At 44.3% G+C, this 18,657-nt stretch overlaps 1 protein-coding gene across 1 annotated transcript in view; it reads left to right on the top strand.

The window, feature by feature from the left end:
• mcm3 (minichromosome maintenance complex component 3) overlaps positions 1–18,657 on the top strand; it is a 73,080-nt gene that overhangs the window by 25,398 nt on the left and 29,025 nt on the right. The window contains exons 6-8 of the mRNA XM_073050296.1: positions 3,980–4,088; positions 9,244–9,397; positions 11,260–11,391. Of these exons, the coding sequence (XP_072906397.1) occupies positions 3,980–4,088; positions 9,244–9,397; positions 11,260–11,391 (395 nt within the window). The remainder of the gene's footprint in view (positions 1–3,979; positions 4,089–9,243; positions 9,398–11,259; positions 11,392–18,657) is intronic.

The raw sequence follows: 18,657 nt of genomic DNA, 5'->3' as shown, positions 1-18,657 counted from the left end.
AAGCTAGTGCTCATGATGGTTGATCTGCAGCTTTTACTGATCCTACGCAGTCACCCTTCCCGATAAAAGATTCTTGCCCATCTTAACAGGGACTCAATGCCACAATCTCACCACCCATTGTTACAGTGAGACGCTATAAGTTTCATGGAAAATTTTCTCGTACGTTTAATTACAAAGAAGGCACATCAGCAGCTTTATTTTATTAGGTGTGTGAAAAGATTTGGTACGTCACCAAAGATTCTGCAAGTTTTCTACAGATGCACCACATGTACAGCATTCATTCAGGTTGCATCAAGGTCTAGTATGGAGGATCGGGAAAAAGGTGCAGATGGTTGTAAACACAGCCAGCTCCCCAGCTTTTGAAGACTACACCCATCATTCAGGACGTCTCATTGCTGCCAGAGAGGTGGTACAGGAGCCTGAAGACTCAACATTTTAGGAACAGTTTCTTCCCCTCTAGATAGTAACCCAGATCTTATTAGGATGCTTAATTTAAAGGAACCCTTAGTGATCATAGTATGATTGAATTCATACTGCAATTTGAGAGGGGGAAGCATAACTCACATGTATCAGTATTGCAGTGGAATAAAGAGAATTACAGAGGCATGAGAGAGGAGCTTGCCCAGGTGGATTAGGAGGAGGATACTGGTGAGGATGACACCAGAGCAGAGATGGCTGAACTTTCTGTGAATAGTTCCCAAGGCGCAGGATATGTATGTCCCACAGAAGTAGTTGTTCTCAAATGGCAGGAGTAGGCAACTGTGGCAGATATGGAAGTTAAGGATTCATAAACACAAGGTAGCAAAAGTGAGTCGGAAGTTGGATGATTGGGAAGCTTTTAAAATCCAACAAAAGGCAAATAAAAAAAACTGGAAGAAGGGAAAAGATGAAATACGAGGGCAGGCTAGCCAATAATATTGAGCAGAATGCTAAAAGTTTTTCCAGTTAAATAAGAGGTTGGAGCTGATACTGGACCACTGGAAAATGATGCTGGTGAGGGAGTAATGGGTGACAAAGAAATGGCAGATGAACTTAATGGGTACTTTCCATCTGTCCTCACTGTGGAAGACACTAGCAGTGTGCCAGAGGTCTGTGAGGTCGTGGAGCTGGAGTGAGTGTCATTGCTATTGCAAAGAAAAGTGCTAGGCAAACTGAAAGGTCTTCAGGTGGATAAGTCACCTGGACAAGATGGACAACATCCCAGAGTCCTGAGAGAACTTGCTGAAGAGATAACAGATGCATTGGTCATGATCTTTCAAGAATCACTTGATTCTGGCATGGTCCCAGAGGACTGGAAGGTTGCAAATGCCTTTAAGAAGGGAAGAAGGCGAAAGAAAGGTAATTATAAGCCAGTTAGCTGAACCCCTGGTTGGGAAAGTGTTGGAGTCTATTACAAAAGATGAGGTTTTGGGGTACTTGGCAACTAATGATAAAACTAGTCAAAGTCAGCATGGTTTCTGTACAGGGAAACCTTGCTTGACACATTTGTTAAGAGTTGTTGGAGAAAGTAGCTAACAGGGCGGACAAAGGAGAGGCAGTGGACAACATTTACTTGGATTTTCAGAAGGCATTTGATAAAGTGCCACAAGAGGCTGCTTAACAAGATACAATCCTTTGGCATTACAGGAAAGATGTTATGCATAGTAGAATGGCTGATAGGTAGGAATCACTGAGTGGGAATAAAAGGGGCTCTTTCTGTTTGGCTGCCAGTGGTGTTCCTCGGGGGTCAGTATTGGGACCACTGCTACTTAGATTCAGTGATTTAGATAGCGGAATGTTTGCGGGTGATACAAAGATAGGTGGAGGGGTAGGTAGTGCTGAGGAAGCAATGTGATTGCAGCAGGACTTAGACACATTGGAAGAATGGGCAAAGAAGTGGCAGATGGAATACAGTGTTGGGAAATGCATGATAATGCATTTTGGTTAAAGGAGCAGTAGTGTGGGCTATTATCTAAATGGGAAGGTTCAAACATCAGAGGTGCAGAGACTTGGGAGTCCTCGGGCTAGACTCCCAGAGGTAATTTACAGGTTGAGTCTGTGGTCAGCCTGTACTGGAATTTAGAAGAAGGCTGGGGGTGGGGCGGGGGAGATCTCATTGAAACCTACTGTCTGTTGAAAGGGCTAGATAGGGTGGATGTGGAGAGGATGTTCCCTATGGTGGGGGTATCCAGAACTAGAGGGCATGGCCTCAAAATTGAGGGGTGACCCTTTAGAGCAGAGGATTTTTTTAGCCAAGGAGTAAGCGATTCTGTGGAATGCTCTGTCACAGACTGCGGTGGAGCCCAAGTCCGTGGGTATATTTAAGTTGAAGTTTCCTGATCAGCCAGGCATCAGACAATATGGCGAGAAGGCAGGATCAGCCATGATGGAATGGTTGAGCAGACTCGATGGGCTGAATGGCCTAATTCTGCTCCTATGTCTTATGGTCTTATCAGATGCTTGAATGGATAATGAACGCAACACTACCTCAATATTTTTGCTCTTCCTGTAATATTTTATTAAAAATATATTTCTTAATGTAGTTTATAGTACGTTTTGCACTGTACTACCACAAAGCAAGTTTCACGACATATGGCAGTGATTATAAACCTGAGGCTGATTTTTTTTTAAGATAATTGCTCTGAAAAGAAAGAATCTCCTATATTAAAACATTTGATTGATTTATGGAATAAGATGAGTGTTGATGATGAGACAAAAAAATCTTTATTAGCAAAGAGATCTTTAATTCAAAATAGACTTATTCCTTTTACAATGGACAATCAACTTTTATATAATTGGTTTCAACAAGGGATTAAATACATAGGAGATTGTTTTGAAGGAGGTATATTAATGTCATTCGATCAATTAAAGAATAAATATAAAGTATCAAATAACACTTTATTTTGTTACTTTCAATTAAGGGCTTATATAAGAGAAAAACTAGGTCAAACAATGTTATTGCCGAAATCTAAAGAATAGAAATTTTAATTCAAAAAGGAAATATTAAAAAATTTATATCTTGTATGTATAATTTGATTCAAAAACAGACAACTAAACAAGGAGTCCATAAGTCAAGACAAAAATGGGGAAGTGATTTGAATATTAAAATTGAAGAAACAAATTGGTCAAGACTGTGTCTTGATAGTATGACAAATACAATAAATGTTCGGTTAAGATTAGTGCAATATAACTTTTTACATCAATTATATATTACACCACAAAAAATAAATAAATTAAATCCAAGTTTATCTGATCAGTGTTTCCGATGTAAACAAGAAACTGGTACATTTTTACATTCTACATGGTCTTGTTCTAAAATTCAACCTTTTTGGACAAATTTAAGACTTTTATTGGAACAAATTACGGGAATAAAACTTCCTCATAATCCAATATTACTTTTACTAGGTGATATTGAAGGGACAAAACCGAAACTCAAACTTAATAAATATCAGAAAGAATTTATAAAAATTGCGCTGGCTGTAGCCAAAAAGGCTATTGCAATTACTTGGAAATCAGATACATATTTAAGTATAGATTGTTGGAAAAAAGAAATCTATGGCTGTATTCCATTAGAAAAAATTACTTATAACTTAAGAGATAAATATGAAACATTTTTGAAAATCTGGGGCCCTTATTTACAAAAGACAGGACTAAATATACTTGGGGAAAGAAATAAATATATATACTAAAGTTATTAAGAACTCCATGGAGCATGTGGAGACCTTCCAACAACCAGGCACTCTTTCTTTCTTTCTTTTCTTTCTTTCTTAATTTTTTTTATATAGGGAAGTTAGGGGGGAGGGATTAAGGGGAGGGGGGAAGGGTCACATACTTTTTTTTTCTACACTTGTAATCATTTAAAAATGCAATTAAATAAAATTTAAAACCTTTAAAAAAAAAGATAATTGCTCTGTTTGTCGTGCTCTGTCAAATGAAAGCTAATCTTTGCATAATAAGGAGAAGGGATCCTGTGTAAGTATGAATGCTTTGTTTTCTTCAGGACGATTCTGATTGCGTGCCATGTCAAGATGATGAGTAAGGAGGTGTCTCCCATGTTCTCCGCAGACGATGTGGCCAAAATCAAGAAATTCAGCAAATCGCGTTCAAAGGTAAGCGGGGCTGGCAATGGTGGTGGAGGGGAATTGGTGATGACTAGCACGTACTTTTAATATAATCTCATGAAACAGGTGCCCTTCAAACTGCAGGAAGACAGCTGATGTTCCTTAAATGGTAAGAACACAGTAACATGAATACATAATCCTCCGTTGTGTTGATGAGTGGAACTCAGTCTCCCTCTGGACCCGTGAGCATTACCTCACTGTTGTGCTCTTCTTACACTCAGCATAGTTTTTACTTGTGCTGTACTGATGCCACACAACAAATTTTCACTATCGCCACAAGGAGAGAAGATGAAATATGATGGTAAGCTAGTCAATAATATCAGGGTACACAAGTTTCAGATATATAAAGAGTAAAAAAGAGACAAGAGTGCTTATCAGTCTGCTGGAAAGTGATGTTGGAGGGATAGTAATGGGAGACAAATGGTGGACAAACTGAAGTATTTTGTGTTGGCCTTCACTATGGACGACACCAGCAGAATGCCAGAAATACGAGTGTGTCAGGGCAGATGTTGGAGGAGTTGCTATTTGCAAGAAGGTGCTGAGAAGTCTGAAGGTAGAAAAGTCACTTGTCCAGATGGACTATGTCTTGAGGTTCTGAAAAAGGTAGCTGAAGAGATTGTGGAGGCATTATTAATGATCTTTAAAGAATAAATTGACTTTGAAATAGTTTTGCAGCACTGGAAAATTGAAGATCTCCCACTCTAAGAAGGGAGTGAGGCAGAACCAAGTTAATTATAGGTGAGTTGCTCTGACCTCTGGCTGGAAAACCATTGGAGTACATTATTAAGAATAAGGCTTTGGGGTACTTGGAGCTACGTGATAAAATAGGCCAAAGTCAGCATTGTTTCCTTATGGGAAAATCTTTATCTGAAAAATCAGTTGGAAATCTTTGAGGAAATAATAGACAGGATTGATAAAGGAGAATTGTTGGGTCTTTATTTGGATTTTCAGAAGGCCTTTGACAAGGGTCTGCACATGGGCTCTTGTTAAGCAGACTCATGGTGTTACAGGAAAGAAGATTGGCTAACTGGCAGGAGGCAGAGTACGGTAATAATGTTGGGGGCTTTTTCAGGTTGGCTCATGGTGACTAGTGATGTTCTGCAGGGGTCAGTTCTTTTCACATTGTACGTGAAAGGTTTGGGTGATGGAATTGATAGCATTGTGGCCAAGTTTGCAGACATTGCAAAGATAGGTGGAAGGACAGGTAGTGTTGATGAAACAGGGAGACTACAGAATGGGAGAATGGGTAAAAAAGTGCCATATGGAATGAAATTTAGGGAAGTTAATGGTTGTGCACTTTGGTAGAACAAATAAAGGCATGGGCTATTTTATGAGTGGGGAGAAAATTCAAAAATCAGATGTGCAAAAGGACTTGGGAGTCCTTGTGCAGGATTCCCTAAAGGTTAACGTGCAGGTTGAGTCTGTGGGAAGGAAGGAATACAATTTTGAGAGGACGAGAATACAAAAGCAAGGATGCCATGCTGAGGCTTTACAAGGCCTTGGTCAGACTGCATTTAGTACTGAGTGGTGTTGAGCCCTGATGGAGCCGATGCAATGTACTGAATGGCCAAAGTCTGCTCCCATGTCTTGTGGACTAAATTTCATGACAGGAGAATGAGCCTGACTGTCTGCGTGGTGATTCTCCTCCGTTCAATATGGCCTGCCCCTTGATTTGAGACTTCTCATTTCACATTACTTGGCTAGAGGAAGCATTCTCCCCATTGAGTCTCTGAAATTTGAGTTCTTTTTTTAGCCCCTGATTATTCTAACTTGGACTAACCTTAGTTATGCAAGAATTTCCTGGAAATCCGGATCGTGTGGGTTCTGGTTATCAGGCCTTCGGTTAATTGGGCCCGTCACTTAGTTGAGACAAATCTTGAACCAAAATTCTTTTGTTTATATGGGAAGTTATACTGCTTAATTAGCACTGGAGACTGTTGTCAAATTGTTCCTAACCAGCATCAGACTTGTGTGCCTGTTAAAAGACACTACACCACGCTTAGAACAACTTTTCAATTAACAACAGTTGTGTGTGTGTGTTCAAAAAGCAGTGATTTTTGTCACTGATAGTTGGTGAGAAATCAGTAATGAGACAGTTCAGAACAGTTTTGTTCACTGGGATTTCAAGAATTCAGGCTTGGAAATGCCAGAAACAGCAAGAGTGAGAATGAAACTTATTTCACTACCTCAAGTAAGGAACTATGAAGAATTTGAAGGTAGCGATAATCATTTTGAATGATACAATGAAAATGAAGATTTGGAGGATGCAGTTGTCAAAAGCATTGTATGAAGACAATCCATTGTCAACAATTGTCATTTATAGTCAATCAAAAGAACATAGTAGTGAGTACTGGATGAATTCCTCTAACTGTTGAGGACTAATATACAGTTTCATAGTGTATTAGTAGTATAGTTCTGTATTTCATTTATTTATACACGTTACTCAGTTAAAATTTTCTTTTTAATACCTTTTTAAATGTTTCCATGGAACTTCAGCTAATTAGAGCAGCCAATTAATTGAGCCAAACTGTACTGGTCTTGATGTGTCCCAAATAATCAGAATCCACTTCACTGGTCCCTGATCAGGTTCATTGTCAACCAAAAATCCCATTGGTTAGTCAGCCATTATTTCTGAGCTTGTTGGAAATCTGAAGGGGGTACACAAAGCGGAGTAAAAGCGGAGCAGCGTAAAGCGGGGGACACCTGTATACAGATCTCTCTCAAATGGTGAAATCAAACCCACATCAGCCACTTACACTGGCAGTCGTTGCACACTCACTACCCTCTGAGTCAAGAAGCTTCCCCTAGAGTTTCCCTTAAACGTTTCAGCTTTCACTCTTAACCTATGACATCTAGTTCTTGTCTCAAGCAATCTCAATGGAAAGAGCCTGCTTACATTTACCCTATCTATACCCCTCATAATTTTCTGTACTTCTGTCAAATCTCCCCTCATTCTCCTATGTTCTAGGGAGTAAAGTTCTGATCAATTCGATCTTTCCCTGTAACTCGGGTCCTCAAGATCCGGCAACGCCAATAATTCTTTTGTTTCAGTATCTATTTTGTTTGTACTTTTCTATTTTCCATTTCTACTTGATTTCTCTTCCTTCTGGCTGTTCATGTTCTTCCCAAGCTGGTTTCACTTTCCTGTGAAGATACTGTCTCTGTAACTGGTCCTGCTTGAGCTCCTCCAACCTACCCCATTGATGGACCCAAAATGCAATGTGTTGGGAATCAGAATCATCCTTTTGAGCATCAGCTCAGCAGCCTCTTGTTTAAAAATTCCCGGACAGTGTAATGCGAATATTATCTTGTGTTTTGGTGACATCGTAAGACATAGCCACTTGACCCATCGAGTCTGCTTTGCCATTCAATCATGGGCTGATCCAATTCTTCCAGTCATCCCCATTCCCCTGCTTTCACCCCATACCCTTTGATGCCCTGGCTAATCAAGAACCTATCTATCTTGGCCTTAAACGCACATAATGACCTGGCCTCCACAGCTGTTAGTGGCAACAAATTTCACAGATTTACCACCCTCTGACTAAATAATTTTTCCGCATCTCAATTCTAAAAGGATGTCCTTCAATCCTGAAGTTGTGCCCTCTTGTCCTAGAATCCCCTACCATGGGAAAATAACTTTGCCATAATCTGTTCAGGCCTTTTAACATTCGGAATGTTTCTATGAGATGCTCCTCCCCCCCCCCATTCTCCTAAACTCCAAGGAATACAGCCAGACGTTCCTCATATGGTAACCCCTTTCATTCCTGGAATCATTCTTGTGAATCTCCTATGAACCCTCTCTAATGTAAGTATATGCTTTCTAAAATAAGGAGCCCAAAACTGCACAGAATACTCCAAGTGTGGTCTCACGAGTGCCTTACAGAGCCTCAACATCACATCCCTGCTCTTATACTCTATACCTCTAGAAATGAATGCCAACATTGCATTCGCCTTCTTCACATCGACTCAACCTGGAGGTTAACCTTTAGGATATCTTGCACAAGGGCTCCCAACTCCCTTTGCATCTCTGTATTTTGAATTCTCTCCTCATCTAAATAATAGTCTGCCCATTTATTTCTTCCACCAAAGTGCATGACCATACACTTTCACACATTGTATTTCGTTTGCCATTCTTTGCCCATTCCCCTAAACTATCTCAGTCTCTCTGCAGGCTCTCTGTTTCCTGAACACTACCCGCTCCTCCACCTATCTTTGTATTATCAGCAAATTTAGCCACAAATCCATTAATACCGTAGTCCAAGTCATTGACGTACATCAGGAGCATTCAGTGCTGAAGCCTCAGTCAAATTGGGTATTGATAAAGGACGACATGGAAGTATAGCGGTTAGTACAATTGCTTTATATTGAATGCGGCCCAATTCCCGCCACTGTCTGTAAGGAGTTTGCACTCTCTCCCCCATTTCCTCCGGGTGCTCGGGTTTCCTCCCCAGTTGAAAGATCAACAATGTTTTTTACATGTACATCATGCAGTGAAATGTACCATTTGTGTCAACAACCATCACAGTCCAGGGATGTGCTGGGGGTGTCACCGTCCCTGTGGCACCAGCGCAGCTTGCTTACGGTGAGAGATCGTAAGAACAGTTTGCCTTTGGGAATGTGGGAGGGAACCGGAAACCTGGAGATGGAGGGGCTTGGATTAGTGAGTTGTGGGCATGCTATATTGCTGTTGGAAGCATGGTGACATTTGCAAGCTGCCCCAGCACATCCTTGGACTTGTTCATGCAGTTGATGCATTTCATTGCTTTTGATAAATCTGAATCTGAAGAAAAAGTTTCCTATGAGCTCTTGGTCTTGCACTGATTAAAATTTTATCTATGGAGGTACACCACAGAACAGGCCCTTCTGGCCCTTCGGACTGTGCCAACCAGCAACCCTCAATTGAACCCTAGTCTAATTGTAGGGCCAGTTAACCTACCAACCGCTATTCCAGGGCAGGAACCCATGGCACCCCGAGGGAACCCACCCGTGCAGTAATGGGGAGAATTTACAAACTCCATACAGGCAGCTGTGGGAATTGAACCCGGGTCACTGGTACTGTAAAGCATTGTGCTAACCACTGTGCCATCGTGCTGCCCAGTTAGTTGCTCTGACTACATCCGTCATGTTTCCTGCTCTGCTCTAGGACATCTTTGATCAGCTGGCCAGGTCCCTGGCTCCCAGTATTCACGGACACGACTACATCAAGAAAGCCATTCTCTGTCTGCTGCTGGGGGGCTCCGAAAAACACCTGGAGAACGGCAGCCGGATTCGGGGTGACATCAACATCCTTTTAATAGGTGCAGTATGCGTGTGGTATTGTTGAATGTCTTCAAGGCTAATCTTGCCCAAGCCGAGCGTGGCTCCTAAAGTTAACTTTGATTCCTTGCCCACCCCCAGTGCAGTCATTGGTGGAGCTTCTTGGACGGTAGCATTTGGTTAGATCTTTGTAATTCTTTACTTGGGGATGCATCCCGGTCACCAGCCCTTCCACCCCAATAAGCCCACGCCGTCTAATGATAGATGACTGACTAACCCCTGCACCTTTGGAATGTGGGAGCCCCTGAGGAAACCCCTGTGGACAGGGGAGAATGTACAAACAACAGTGGGAAGTGGTGCTGTTAACGGCTTTACGCAAACTGCTACGCTGCTCCCCCACTCCTCTTGTGTGGAAGGAAGATCCGTGCTTCTACGCCAGGTCCCTTTGAAAGTTGTTCCATCCTTAACCGTACAGGTGGAGCTGCAGTTGAATGATAAAACGTAGAACCGTACAGCACAGGAACAGGCCCTTTGGCCCGCAATGTCGTGCTGACCTAGTAATCAAATGCTCCACTAAAGTAATCCCTCCTGCCTGCACAATATCTATATCCTTCCATTTCCCTCACATTCATCTGCCTATCCACGAGGCTCTTAAATGCTCCTACTGTATTTGTTAAATGAAAAACCCTTAAGTGAAATCTGCATTACAGTAGCTGTGAAATTTATATTTGGAGTTATATAGAATATTTCAGCGGTAAAGACCTGAAAATCAACATACAAAATTCAGGAGGACCTGGGGTCCAGCAGCATTGATGGACGGAAAACAAATAGTCAACGTTACCAGCCAGGACCCTTCATCAGGAGTCCTCTTAAGCCTTTGAGTCCGAGGGCAGAGGATGAACTACTGTGTCTGCTAGGACCTCCACTGAGCCTATTCCTCCTGACCCCTCTCCCTCTCTCCTCACTACTACCATCAGATACGACGTGCTGACGTCTTGACTGTCTGCACTCGCATCAGTGCTGAACTGGCTCCGTTGATGTGGTTTTGCCCTGTGGTTCATGTTTAATATTTTATTTTTTAAATTGTTTGCACAATTTGTTCTTTATTTCACTTTTGATCATCTTTGGGGTTTTTCATGGATTCTATTTCTGTTTTGTGGTTGTCTGCAAGAAGATGAATAATCTCAAGATTGTATGTGATAGTACTTTGAACTGTGATTGCAATTAAAGATTTCCTCAGGAAATCTGCTCTCCTTGTCCAGCTTGCTCCTTGTCGCACCCTTGGTTCAAACATGGAGCAAATGGATAAAGAGATCAGCTACCTTTGAAATAAAGGGAGCATTCAATTGGATGTGGTATTAAGATATCTGTAGTGTGCATGTGCACGAGCTTTGCTTATGGTGTTTGTACAGTGGTGACATGGATGGCATCCCCTCACTTTCTAGTCTCCTAACCTGATTGCACAAGCATTGATTTCTCCTTCTGGTAATTTTTTCCCCCTCCCTTCCATCTGCTTCTGGCTCCACTCGCCACCTGCCTCTGGCTTCCCTGTGGTGCCCCTTCTTCCTCTCTCCCATGGTCCACTCTTTTTTTTCTTATCGTTTTCAATCTTTCCTTCTCCCCCATCCGCCTAGTTTCACCTGTCACCTACTAGCTGGTCCTCCTTCCCCTACCCCTACCTTATTCTAGTGTCCTCCCCCTTTCCTGTCCTGGTGAAGGGTATCTGCCTGAAGTATTGACTATTTAGTCAGTATCTTAGAAGCCACCTGACCTGCTGAGCTACTCCAGCATTTTGTGTGTTCTGTAAACATGGCATTGCTTGGGAAATGTTGGAAATAGCCAACTGATTATGGAGTATCTTTCTGTTTGTACAACTTGCTCTCCTGTGTGTTTGTCCTGACAGGCGACCCGTCAGTGGCTAAATCGCAGCTCCTGCGCTATGTGCTATTCAGTGCACCGCGTGCAATTCCAACCACCGGCCGAGGTTCCACCGGGGTGGGTTTAACTGCGGCAGTGACCACTGACCAGGAAACCGGTAAGCTGTTGTTTGAGGCAATGGTGAATGTGAAGTGGGCAAATGTACAGAGATTGTAGTTGGAAACATGAAGGATCCCACCAGCCTGATCAGACTGTCCCACTCCCATCAGGGAGGTTACATAGCATCCACAGCAGGACCACCAGACTCAAAAACAGTTCCTTTCCCCAAGCACTGAGGCTGATCAACATCTCCAGCCAGTAACCCGTCCCACCACATCCCTAATCTCCACTACTTACACATTGCCTCGTGTCACTTAATGCTCGTGCAGTCAGTCTATGTATATACTTGTCAAAGGTACATGTATCAGAGAAATGTATACAATATACATCCTGAAATACTACTTCACAATCATCCATGAAAACAGAGGAGTGCCCCAAAGAATGAATGACAGTTAAATGTTAGAACCCCAAAGTCACCTCCATCTCCCCCCTCCCACGCAAAAATAGCAGCAAAGCAATGACCCCCCTCCCCCACCAGCAAAAAAGCATCGGTGACCCCCACCGGGCACTCAGGCGTGCAACAAAGCATCAGTAAAGACAGACTTGCAGTACCCCAAAGACTACTCATTCACCTGGTAGTTCGACATGCCATGGGATCTCTCCCCCTATAAGGGAAAAAGAGGTGTCCCTGTTTCACTTCAAAATCAAAGTACCGTAGATGTCGGATTATAAGCCGCTACTTTTTTCCCACATTTTGAACAGCTTTGAACACTGCGGCCTTTACTACGGTGCGGCTAATGCATGATTTTTTTTCATGCCGCCAAAAACATTTTGCCTCGTAACAGTAGACCAATAAAATTGATGAGTAGTTCACAGAGGTCCAATGAAATTGTACGATAAATCAAGCGCACTTTCACAATTAAATTATTGTAAATCAGTCATTTGTACTCACCCTCATCAACATGGAAAACACTCGAAGAAAAGCATTGTGCTGCCTTTATGGCAGTTATTTAGTTTATAATATTTTCGCTTAGTAATTCATTTGTTAGTATTTTCTAGTTAAAGTTATAAGTACTATATCCCGGGATACTATGACGTCACATCCGGTTTCGCCGCGTCTTGTGGGAAATACCGGTTTGCGATAAACGGGAAGGTGGGGGGGAGCGGCATTAGACCCGATCGAAAACGCTGCTTTTAAGTTAAAGGCGATCAATAACTTTTCCTGGTAGGCTGCAGTATATATTTTTTTTACCAGTCCTAAGGAGATATTGGAATGTTGTTCGTGCACTGTTCAGTAAAAAAGTATACGCAACGTAATTTGTGTGTTACCGATACGTATGTATATTTAAAAGTAGCCGTGTTAGAGGCACGGTTCGAAAAAAAGCATTTGCAATATGTATTTGTTTATGTTACCATATGGATTTAATTAAAAGTTAAAAAATCCTCACGTGTAGTATCTTTCTGTGTAAATATCTCATATTACAACGTGGGACACTTGCGGCCTAAAATCCGGTGCGGCTTGTACAAGTACAAAATTGATTTTCTTTCTAAAATTAGAGCCAGCAGCTTTTAATCAGGTGCGCTCTGTAGTGCGAAATCTACGGTAAATGTTATTTTCAGTGTACGTGAATGGCACCGCGTACAACCCTGAGATTCATTTTCTGTGGGTATATTCGGCAAATTTATAGAATAGTCGCTGTAACAGGATCAATGAAAGGTCAAGTAGAGTGCAGAATGCGACAAACTGTGTAAATGCAAATATAAATAAATAGCAATAAATAATGAGAACCTGAAATAAGATAAAATGCTTGAAGTGAGGAAATGTCTCAATGGATGGCAAATAAGTGTAGTTATCCCCCTTGTTCAGGAGCCTGATGTTTGGGGGGGTAGTAACTGGTGGTGTGAGTCCTGTGCCACCTTTCTGATGGCAGCATTGAGAAAAGAGTATGGCCTGAGTGTTGAAGATTTTTTGATGAGTGGCTGCTTTCCTACGACAGCATTTCATGTAGATGTGCTGGATGGTTGGGAGGGTTTTGCCTGTGATATACCGGGCCGAATCCACTACTTGGAGTAGGGTTTTCAAAGGCATCAGTGTTTCCATACCAGGCTGTGATGCAGCCAGGCAATACACTCTCTGCTACTCAACTATAGAAATTTGTCAAAGTTTTTTATGTCCTGCTGAACCTCTGCACACTACTAAGGAAATAGAAGCTTTGCCGTGCTTTCTGCACAATTGCATTTACGTGCAATTCAGAAGGCGTCTCTGTGCAGGTAGTCTGCTCGAGGAATGGGACTGCAGGTTAGCCAGAATCTGAGTCTTTGCTGCTTGCAGTGTTTATTTCTGCCACAGGTGGGTGCAGTGTTACCGGTTACCTTGCTGTGCCACCATCTCTCCTCTGTGATGCTGTCGTTGATTCGGTCCCTTCCGGTATAGAGCTTCTGTATCTTAGCACGCCGGTTAGCAGTGGTCATCATCGTTATGTGCCAGGTTGTATGACTTTGGTGATTATGGTCTTATCCATGACCATGATAGCTCTTGGCAATTCTTCCTACAGAAATGGCTTACCATCGCTACCTTTCAGTCTTGTAAAGACACTGCCGGTGACCCCAGCCATCATCACTATTCTTCAGACATGATGTCAGTGGTCGCATAACCAGCTGCTCTCGTGACTTCCCGTGACCCTGATTGGGGGCTAAGCAGGCGCTACACTCTGCCGAAGGGTGACCTGCGGGCTAGCAAAGGGAGGGAGTGTCCTTTGATAGAGAGGCATCTCCACTCATAAAAATTTAAAAAAAGCCAAGAGAAGTGAGGTTGTTAGAAATGACCAACTAGATGTCCAGGACTTAATAATTTGATTTAAAGAGAAATGGTTTAAGGGGGACTCGTTAGCATAGGGACATGAATGGGAGGGCTATGGACTGGATGTAAGTAGATGACCTAGGCAGCTATCTAGTTCAGCATGGACCAACTGGCTCTGTTTCTCTACTGGAGTGTTCAATGACTATGGAAGTTGTGTAACAGTGCTGGTACAGGCAGATACATTAGGGACATTTAACGGATGCGTGCTTGATAGGAATGTGGAGGGGAGGGTTAGATTGATCTTGGAGCAGGTTAAAAGGTTGGCACATGATGGGCCCAAGTACCTGCACTGTTCTATGTGTTGACAACACTGTGAGCTTGCCCTCATCTTGAGGACTGCAGCATGTCAAGAGTGAGCTCACCCCCACCTTCTCGAGGGCAAATGGGTAGGCAGTGAACTGCTGATTCAGCCCACAAACCCCTGATCATTCAGGAGGAAGCTGCCTGCTGTGATAAGCAGCCGCTGAGCTAGCGACCAGCCCTGTTGCTAAGGGAGGGGTGCTGGGGGAGAAGCCACAGTCTCAGCTGACCCAAATAACCTATATATAGTCACACACAAAATGCTGGTGGAATGCAGCAGGCCAGGCAGCATCTATAGGGAGAAGCACTGTTGACATTTTGAGCTGAGACCCTTTGTCAGGACAGTAGGAGGGGGAAATGTGAAATGATAGGAGAAGACCGGAGGGGGTGGGGTGAAAGTGAGAGCTGGAAAGGTGATTGGCAAAAGGGATACAGAGCTGGAGAAGGGGAAGGATCATGGGACAGGGAGGCCTAGGGAGAAAGAAAGGGGGAGGGGAGCACCAGAGGGAGATGGAGAACAGGCAGAGTGATGGGCAGAGTGAGAGGGAAAAAAGGGGAGGAGGGAAAAAACTAAATATATCAGGGATGGGGTAAGAAGGGGAGGAGGGGCATTAATGGAAGTTAGAGAAGTCAATGTTCATGCCATCAGGTTGGAGGCTACCCAGCCGGTATATACCCCTCATTCTTCTGAATTGTAGTGAATACAGGCCCAGAGTCATCAGATGTTTTTCATATGACGAGCTATTCAGTCCTGGAATCATTTTTGTGAACTGCCTTTGAACACTCACCAGTTCTAGCACCTCCTTTCTAAGGTAAGGGACCCAAAACTGCTCTCAATACTCCAAGTGTTTTAGAAGTTTCAACACTACATCCTTGCTATTGGTCTTCTAGTCCTCTTGAAATGAATGCTAACATTGCATTTGCCTTCACACACAAAATGCTGGTGGAACACAGCAGGACCTGACGAAGGGTCTCGGCCCGAAACGTCGACAGTGCTTCTCCCTATCGATGCTGCCTGGCCTGCTGCGTTCCACCAGCATTTTGTGTGTGTGTTTGAATTTCCAGCATCTGCAGATTTCCTCATGATTGCATTTGCCTTCCTCACCACAGAATCAACATGCAAATTAACATTTAGGGAATCCTGAACGAGGACTCTCAGGTCATTTTGCAGTGCAGTTTTTTGTATTTTCTCTCCATTTAGAAAATAGCCAAACCTTTCACTTTGTCTACCAAAGTGCATGACTGTACACTTCCCAACACTGTATTCCATCATCATTTATTTGCCCCTTCTCATAATCTGTCTTAAGTCCTTCTGTAGCCTCACTACTTTCTCAAAACAACCTGCCCCTCCACCTATCTTCATAATGTCTGTAAACTTAGTCTGGGTCTTTTTACCGGGGTGGAAGTGTCAAATACTAGAGGGCATGAATTTAAGTCGAGAGGGGGAAGATTTAAGTTAATTTCCTAATTCATAGTATTTTGGTGGTGGCTTTGGAGTTTCATCGTTGCTGTCGAAAAGCTGTGTGGCACTGAAATTTTCTTTCATGGTGTATTTATACAAAGTGGGTATCGAATCAGGTTTATTATCGTTGACAAGTTGTAAAATTTGTTTTCTGCAGCAGTACAGAGCAGCATATCAACATATGTAGTTAGTAGTGTGATCTACTAAGGGGTTGTCTCTGGTGGGTCTTCGGGTGTTTGTGGAGGTCAGTCATGGATTCACATAATCTGGGATGTTATGGAGCATTCCCTTAATGGGGCACACGTGAGATTTTGTTTAACATGGGGAGGCTGCTGCATGGGCAGCCACTACACCATCCTTGTCAGATTGAGGTCTGGGTTCAGTGGCATGGGGTACAAGATGACTCTGACCCTTCACTGCTTCTGCCAGCTCTGCTGATGAGGTCCTCGTTGGCTCACTTTGTCTGGAACTTCCCCGTTGACTTTACTGCCATTTATGACCCTACCAGGAGCTAAGCTACAGTGGAATTCAGAATTACTGTAAATTAGAATAAAAATATATTTAAAAAGTAAATAGTGCAAAAAAGAGCAAACAATAGTGAAGTATTGTTCTTGGACCATTCAAGGATCTGCTGCTGGAGGGGAAAAAGCTATTCCTAAAAGTGCTGTTTCTTCAAGCTCCTGTACCTCCTTCCCATTGTGAGGGGGGGTTTGTCCTGGATGGTCAGGGTCCTTCATGATGGATGAAACTCACTTCTTGACGGCTGTGTTGCACCCATGATGAAGCTGGCTGTTTATAATCCACTGCACCCTTTTCTCTCTAAGGCCCTGCTATACGAGATAGTTATGCAACCAGACAGAATGCTAATTTGCTAGTTTTTGGTGATGTTGTGGTGACCCACTTTCTGCGCAGGCGAACCGGCTCACAAATAGCCAGCGCGCGGGGAGAGACTTTAGTAATTCACCTCTGATGTCATTTCTGCCCGGAGAGTGCGGGCGCTAAGGATTAACTGCCAGCGACGCAAAGTTTGAATAAACTAGTCTCGAAACGACTTACCGACTGCGTGTCGTTGTCTCTCGCTCTGTATGTAGTACATCGCTGCAAATGGGATTTGGACCAAAGATGACGACTCTTCATCTGTTCACAGTTTTGCTAAAACTGCCGACTTTCTGGACGCTGCGACCACGCGTGTGGTTTAGCCAAGCAGAAGCCCAGTTCCAGATTCGGCAGATATCCTCTGATTCCATGCGTTACTACCACATGGTAAGCGCCCTTGACCAGGAGACGGCCGCCCAGGTTGCAGATTTCATACAGTCGCCTCCAGAAGAAGGCAAATATGAAGCATTCAAAGCCCTGCTCATTGGGACCTTTGGCCTCTCACGGCGTGAGCGGGGTGCCTGCCTGCTTCACCTGGACGGTTTGGGAGACAGGCTGCCGTCAGCATTGATGAACGAGATGCTGGCCCTGGCTGACGGACACAAGCCCTGTCTTTTGTTTGAGCAAACGTTCCTAGAGCGACTGCCCGAGGACATACATCTGCTGCTGGCCAACGCAGATTTCAGCGACCCCCGGAAGGTGGCGGCCCGGGCAAATGTACTGTGGAAAGCCAAGAGGGAGAGCATGGCGTCCATCGGTCAGATTACCAGGCCACGTGCCCAACAGCAGACCAGACCAGGCTCGGCAGGGGGGCACACACAACACAGAGGCAGGAGTGAGGAGGACAGTGAACAGTGGTGTTTCTACCGCCAGCGGTGGGGCACAGAAGCCCGCCATTGTCGCCCGCCCTGCAAGGGCCAGGGCCAGGGCCTGGCCACCAGGACAGCCTCTTGTACGTCTGGGACAAACAGTCGGGACGCCGCATCTTGGTCGACACCAGAGCAGAAATCAGCGTCTTGCCCCTGACGGGGTACGACACCCGCAACAGGAAGCCAGGGCCCACCCTGAGGGCCGCAAACGGCAGTATAATACGGACCTACGGCACCTGCACAGTTCAGCGCCAGCCGGTTCATGTGGGACTTCACACTGGCTGCGGTGGCCCAACCACTCCTGAGGGCGGACTTCTTGCGAGCTCACAGCCTGCAGGTCGACTTGCAAGGGAAAAGACTGGTACATGCCGAGACTTTCCAGACGTTCTCCCTGGGTGAAGCCAAGTTGCCGGCCCCACACCTGGACTCCATCACGCTGTCGGACAACGAATTCAGCAGAATCCTGGCGGACTTTTCATCGATTCTGGCACCGCAGTTCACGGCAGCCATGCCCAGACATGGGGTACAGCACCACATCCTGACCCAGGGACCACCCCTCCACGCCCGCGCACGAAGGCTCCCCCCGGAAAAGCTCCGCCTGGCGAAGGAGGAGTTCAAGAAGATGGAGGAATTGGGGATTGTACGGAGGTCCGACAGCCCATGGGCCTCCCCCCTGCACATGGTGCCCAAAGCAGCCGGGGGTTGGAGACCATGTGGTGACTACCGCAGACTGAATGAGGCTACAATTCCAGACTGCTACCCCATGCCACACATACAGGACTTTGCAGCAAACCTGCACGGGGTAAGAATCTTTTCCAAAGTAGACCTCGTCCGGGGGTACCATCAAATCCTGGTGCACCCTGAAGACATCCCCAAAACAGCACTCATCACCCCGTTCGGCCTGTTCGAATTCCTCCGAATGCCGTTCAGCCTGAAGAATGCCGCACAGACGTTCCA

The sequence above is a fragment of the Hemitrygon akajei genome, chromosome 7 (assembly GCF_048418815.1).
Source record: "Hemitrygon akajei chromosome 7, sHemAka1.3, whole genome shotgun sequence".
NCBI classification, from domain to species: Eukaryota; Metazoa; Chordata; class Chondrichthyes; order Myliobatiformes; family Dasyatidae; genus Hemitrygon; species Hemitrygon akajei.
This window is presented reverse-complemented; position numbering and strand designations above follow the sequence as displayed.